This window comes from Arachis duranensis, chromosome 9 (genome assembly GCF_000817695.3).
Source record: "Arachis duranensis cultivar V14167 chromosome 9, aradu.V14167.gnm2.J7QH, whole genome shotgun sequence".
NCBI classification, from domain to species: domain Eukaryota; kingdom Viridiplantae; phylum Streptophyta; class Magnoliopsida; order Fabales; family Fabaceae; genus Arachis; species Arachis duranensis.
In genome coordinates, this window is record NC_029780.3 from 7,245,396 (window position 1) to 7,252,503 (window position 7,108).

The window sequence follows — 7,108 nt, forward strand, 5'->3', positions numbered from 1 at the left end:
ATATGGGCACATGCAGAATCTACTAAAAATCTAAAACACAACTGGCACAATAAAAGATAGAAAAGAAAGACAAACTACATGCCTAAAATAAAGGCGAGTTTGTGACATGAACTTTTAAGGAGAAGAAAAAAAGCCTCATCACAAAAACACCCTCCAAAAATAGATTGAAATAAATATATAAAAGAAAAAAAAAGGGGGTTACACATGGTATTTTTCCCTTCAAGAGAGAAACCAAGCAACAACATCATCATCATTTTGTTTCTCACTACTATCCATGTTTTCCCCCAACTTCATGCAGTCACTTTCCCAATCATCATCATCTTTCCACAGCCACGTCAGCAAATTTTCTTTCTGCTCCAAATAACAACCCTCTGATGACTCACTATTATTATTATTATTATTCATGAATTCCATAACACTCTCCCAATCCAAATATTCATCTAACCCTAAATTATTCCACTCTTCACTATTATTATTATTATTATTATTATTATTATTATTATTATTATTATTAATTTCAATATCTTCATTTAAGTTGTGAACCCCACATACAATTTCTTCCAACATGAAATTGTCCAACATGTCATCAAGACTCAACGCCCCACCGCCATTATTATTAATATTATTAGTAAGATCTTCAACTTGTTCATCATATGGTCCTAACAACGTGTCCTTCTTTTCTTTCTCATACGTAGTAGGGCACTGAACTTTTTCTTTTTCCTTTTCTTTTTCTTCTACTTCTTCTTCTTTTTCCACTCCATTATTATTATTGTTGTTAGGGTCCAAATCCAACACCATGAGATCCTCAACAGTGTTGCAAAAACCCTCACTCTCAAGCGAAGGAGTTGGTGGAGTTGGAACAGCATCATCCTCTTTTTCTCGGGGGCTGAGCTGGCGAAGGGCAATTTCGTCTTTTTGGTTATTTTGGTTGTTATGAATATTATTATTATTATTATTATTATTATTGTTACCCTTATTGTTGTGTATGTAGGTTTTGTTCTTCTTCATGGCCCAACGGCTTGTTCTACCAGGTTTAGGCTTTGGATAAACGGGAACATTGTTGGGTGTATCGGTGGACCCTATGTGGGTGGTGTCTAGGTTAGTTGCTCTCCGAAAACTGTAGATTTTCCTACTCAAGTGAGAGTTCCAATAGTTCTTGATTTCATTGTCTGTTCTTCCCGGCAAATGACTCGCTATCAAAGACCACCTAAAATCAAAATTTTTTGAGCCGGTTAAAGATATAATTATTTATATATATATTTTTTGTTGGTTTAAACTTTTAAAAAAAGCGATATCGATATAAGAAATAACAAACAAGATTAGAAAAATAATATTAGCACAAGACAAGTTAAAAGAAACAATAATTCTACAAAAAATTTTAAATAAATTTAAAAAGATATATTACTTGAGAGACATATTCAAAAAATAATTATTTATATATTTTTTAAAATTTAATTTTGATGCTCATTCTATCAATATAAAACTGTTTTATATATACATCTAATCAGATAATATCACAGTAATTAAAATAATTATATTTTATATTAACAGTATAAATTATTATCTAATAAAACAGTTATGATTATACGACTGTTAGTGTATTAAAATTAAATTTTTTTTTCTTGCTATTAGTTTAAGATTTTGAAAAAATTAATATTATGATACAAATAAATAAATTAATAAATAAATATTTCGTTCAACATTAATTAATTTCTTATTTACTATTTTTTGTCTTTTAGTTTGATGCCAACTAATATATATTACTCTTCTGTTTTATATATTTTAGAAGATATATATGTACATACATATAAGACGAGAATGAGTTGTCTTATGTAAAAGTTTTATATGATTTTTTTTAAGAAGTTACTTTTATTATTGTTGATTATATTCGACATAGTGCAAAACTTCTATATACTAATAATCATGTATCAAAATCAATTTTTTTTATATTTTGTTTTATTAATTTTATACTATTTATGTGGTTTTATTGCTTACTTGGTTATGATATAAGGGAATTTTATTTTAAGTGTATATAATTTTGAGAAATTTTCATACGAAATAATATTTACCATGTTATCATATAGTATTTCTTTCATTTTAAAATAATTATTGTTTTTACTTCTTTCGTTTATTAAAAAATTAATATATCTAGATAAAGAATTAGTTTAGATACATTGATTTTTCAATGAATTCAAAAAATAAAAGTGATACTTATTTTAAAATGGAAAGAATAAGTTAACAAGGATGGTTTGATGAGTAAATAATTATAAAATTATAATAATTTTATCTAAATGTGAGAAGAAAAATTAAATTCAAATTATCCTATAAAATTTTTGAGAAGTTTCAATAACTATTTGCGGTACGATTAAAAATAATGTTATATTGTCACATGAAAAAATATGGGTTAGTTCCATTAATAACTAATTATTCACTAAATCACGAACAAAAGAGTTGACATAATAACAACAACAACAACAAAGTTTTGATTTGACAATAATAATAACTAGAGTATTAAATTCAATTTATGACGAGAGTTTTGATCGGAAAATTCAAGAATTGACACCTATTGTCATTATATAAAAAATATATAAATAACTGGGGCCTATTGACTAATTGTCGTCATCACTCTGTTACTATATATTAATAATATTTTGATTTAACAGTATATTAGTAGTTAAAAATTACAAAATTTCTCATGTTGTAGAGTATCTGAGAAGTAGAAAATAGAAATATTTCTATAACCCATTGTATTTTGAGTATTATCACTTTATTGAGTAGCTAGTGGAATTATCCTATGATATTTAGGTGATAAATAGTTTTTGTTAGAGAGATATTTATTTATATTATTTTTTTATAGTATAAAAGTTTTATTTTAAAAAATTTAAAATTTGATTTTTACAAAATTTTGAATATTAAAAAAAATAAAATAAAGTTAAATTTTTAGAAGTAGCGATATCATAATATTTTTCAATCTCAACAAAAAAGTTGAATGTAGTCAATTTAATTATAATTTTTTTTACATTCGTTTATGATATGAGTCACAGTTCACAATTAATAATTAACATTTCAACTGAAACACTTTAATTCTTTTTACCATAAATGTTGCATGCAACTTATTGTTTTACCAAAAGAACATTCATGATGCTTGCGTCTGTCGGCGCAGTTTTATTCACACTTTATTTATTTATTTATTTATTTTTTAAAAGTATATTATTCACTAAGAAACATAGTAGCCACATATACATTATGTATATGTCATATGAGATGTGTCAACTTGTGAACTACCTTCAGGGGCTTGCTTAATCGAAAATTAATTATTATATTTATTTAATCTAAAATAAAAATTATTTGACAATAAACTAATTTAAAAAACAAAAAAATAAATTAACAAATCAGTTAATAAATATGATTCGATTCTCATTGATTTTAGTTCTTGTATAATATGACGTTTGTCTAAAATGATTATTTTACTCTCTCATATATATATATTATTTCCTTACACATCATAATTATATATTAGAATTGATTCAATGCTAATGTAAATATGTAATAGACTTTTTTTTGACACGAAATTTTAATCGCAAAAGGAATACTATTAGTTTATATAAATTAAATGAATTAAGTTAATTAGTGGTACATTTGTTATTATTTCATCGTAACACTATCATATAATAAATTAGATCTATATTTTAAAAATTTGAAAACATTATATATAAAAGTTGTAATAACTAAAGTTTCTATAAGTGTACTAAACATAAATACAATAAAAACATTATTTCAGACAGATTTAACAATTTCTTTTATCAATAAATACTACTTTAACATAATAATAATTTTAGTTGAAGAATATGGGAGAATTTATCATAATTTTAAGAAAAATAATTACAAAATAATATGACTTGGCTTGTTTCATCGTATATCTTTTCCTTGACCCATAATAATTGCGATACTGTTTATATAATGCACGAGTCACTGTTTAGTTCTATATTTTGCAACAAAACACTTTACTCAAATTAGCAATTTTATATTAAAAAACAAACCAAGTACATGCCTATAATTGTTGTCTCATAACTATTAAAAGTGTGTACAAGACTCTGCAATTACAAATAATAACATTACCATCATAAATGGGAAAAAAATTATAAAAAATAAACCATATATCAATTTTGATTTATTTTATTCATTTGAAAACCATTATAATAAATTCATATTTTAAGCTGGTTGTCACATCGAACATAATAGCTATCTTTTCCTGGGTCTTTCTATTTTGTTCCAACTTAAGATCAATCATTTCTAACTTATTCAAGAGTTTTTGTTTTGTATATCGAAAAAGTTAGATACCTTTAATATAAAGTGGGAGGTTCTTGATAGAAGTCTCAATCTCCTATTATTACGGATAAACTATAAAGACACCAGCCGAATTTTCTCCATGAAAATAATATGAACCGTTTGCGGTCATTTATTTAGGGTCAGTTTGGATTCTGTTTTAAAAAAAGTATTTATTTCTTTTTATTTTTAAAAAAATTAATAAACACAAATTATTTTATATTTAAATAATTTTTTTTAAAAAATTTAATATTAATAAAAAAAATATTTTGTAATAAAAATACTTTTTTTTAAAAATACATAACCAAATAAATTTTAAATTAAATAAAAATATTTTTTTTTACTAAAAAAACTAATCCAAACTAATACTTAGTGATATTATAATTAAAGAAATGGTATTTTCTTTTTTTTTTTTTACTCCTGTAGATGTTAAATTTTCAGAGAGATTATATTCCAAGATGTATTATTATTAACTGAGAGTTTTTAAGTTATACAAAAGTGTTTTTCCACACTAGTAGTACAAATGACTAGAAAATTGCCATACATTTTTACTATTAGATTCATTCATGTGACCATTTTGTTAAGATAAATAAAAATAAAAATGTTTAGAAAAAAAATAAAAAACAATTTAAAGTTACTGTATTTTTTATTTATTAAGTACTATTAATTATAATAGATTAGTAATATTAGACAAAATAAGTATAATTATAAATATTATAGGTGTGAAGTTATAAATATTAAATTAAATATAATAAAAATTAATTATTATGTTAGTTTTTATAATTTTATTAAATTTGTTAAATCTCTATAAATATTATTTATATATTATTTTTATTAATTCACGTTTTCAAGAAAAGTACTTCTTGACACTTCTTAGAATTATAAATTTTGTGCACTTTATCTTTACACTTTTAGAATTTTGCAAATTGACTGCTCATATATATATCTTTCAATTACTCAAATTAATTTTTAAATGACTAAATTATCTTTAAGACAAAAGTGCTGATGTAGGAGTTTACACGTCATTCTTAAAACTAAAAAGTTCATAGTAAAATCAACCCATGACATAAAGTTTACACGATAAAACATAATATTTTATTCCGTTAATTTTTATTATTTTTGTAAATGTGTTCCAGTTAATTAGTAGCAGTAATTTTTTACTTATTTTTGTTCTTAAATTTTAAAATATAATTTTTAGTTATTACGAATTATTAATTTTTATTTGCGAACTTAAAAAAATAAATTAACTATTTATTAAAATTGAAGATGGCACAAACCTGTTGCCAAAAGTTGTATGCAACTTGACAATGAGATCTTCTTCTTCAGCAGAAATGTTGCCTCTCTTAAGCCCAGCTTTCAAATAATTAATCCATCTTAATCTGCAACTCTTTCCACACCTTAATAATCCTTCAAATAAAGCATCCCCAAAAAAAAAAGAATGTAAGAGATAGAACTATGAAACCATGCACTAATAATGTGACAATTTACTTTAAAAATGGGAAACGAAAATTGTTAGATAACAATTTAATTAAATATATTAATTTATTTAATAATTTTTATATATTTATCAATTTTATTAAAAAAAACTTTATGCATATTTGATCAAATCACACTTAATTATATATTTTAAGATAATTTTTACTCTCAAATTATAATTTAATGACACTGATAAATAATTAAAGGAATTTTCTTAAGAAAAAATTTCTTCTTAATCAAACCAAATTATATTTTACCAACTATATATAAAAACAAGACTACTCATAGAATTCAATAAAATTTAATAATTATGCATAATTAAAAAAAAAAACAAAAAAGATAATAAAAAAATTGTCCCAATCAACTAAAAATAGTACTAACGAGGTAATAATATAAGTAGAACAGAGAGAAAAAAATAAAATAAAATAAATTGATTATGTTATTGTTACCTCTACATACCTGCATTTTTGGGCAATGACCTCCATGAACCTTCACCGTTGACTTGAATATACTTTGTTAATAGTTCATCCTCTTCTTCTGTCCACCTTCCCTTTTTCAACCCCACTTTCTCACAACAAGGAGCCCTTCCCATATTTCTATATAGGATTAATTAATTTGATTTTTATACCACATAAAAATCAAATTAATTAATGGCTATATTATTTACTATAGCATTACTTGATTTCTCAACTAATAATAATAAAGGTGTATATATATATATGGAAGGTATATAAGTGATTTGTGTATTGTCTGTTTGTGTGTGTTGGTTTTGGTGTTTGAAGGGAGCAAAGCAAAGCGAGGCACTCGTGCTAGTTGCTTTATGGTGTTGGAAGTGAAATAAAAAGACACAAAGGAGTGTAAGTAATTTATAGGAGAGGCAAATGGGGGTCCACTACCTATCAAACTATGGGGAAGAAGAACTTTTTTCGGTTATTAGGTTAAATATTTAATGTATTTAATACAAAATATATAAATATTTTTTCCAAATTTCTTTTAAAAATAAAAGTAAGTTGCCTTTTCTTTGTCTTTTTCTTCTTTTTTATTTTATTTTAAAAAATAGGTGTAAATAATTTTTTAAAAAAATTTAAAAGTCACTAAAATTTATTATTTTTAATCATTATTTTTTTAATTTAATAATTTAATAATATATTTTTAACTCATATTTTTAAACATTATTAACTAACTGCGGATTAAAATAATAAATTCGACTAACTTTTTAATATTTTTTTTAATTTTAGGATGATGAATTCAGTTATATAGGAACAAAAATAATAGTTAAACTGAAGTTTTTGGTGTTGTATATGAA

At 23.5% G+C, this 7,108-nt stretch overlaps 1 protein-coding gene across 1 annotated transcript; it reads right to left on the reverse strand.

Annotated features, from left to right (window-relative positions):
- Positions 1-11: 11 nt before the first annotated feature.
- LOC107464336 (transcription factor MYB111) lies at positions 12-6,622 on the reverse strand. Its single transcript, XM_016083266.3, has 3 exons — positions 6,262-6,622; positions 5,604-5,733; positions 12-1,207 (listed from the first exon to the last, which is right to left on the reverse strand). Exons 1-3 carry the CDS (start codon positions 6,392-6,394, stop codon positions 220-222), a joined length of 1,251 nt encoding a protein of 416 aa, XP_015938752.2. The 5' UTR covers positions 6,395-6,622; the 3' UTR covers positions 12-219.
- Positions 6,623-7,108: the final 486 nt, after the last annotated feature.

Coding starts and splice junctions, on each gene's coding strand:
- LOC107464336 (XM_016083266.3), bottom strand. CDS start 6,394: ATGGGAAGGGCTCCTTGTTGTGAGAAAGTGGGGTTGAAAAAGGGAAGG. Junction 5,734..6,261: donor GTCATTGCCCAAAAATGCAG/GTATGTAGAGGT, acceptor CTTTATTTGAAG/GATTATTAAGGTGTGGAAAG. Junction 1,208..5,603: donor CATACAACTTTTGGCAACAG/GTTTGTGCCATC, acceptor TTTTGATTTTAG/GTGGTCTTTGATAGCGAGTC.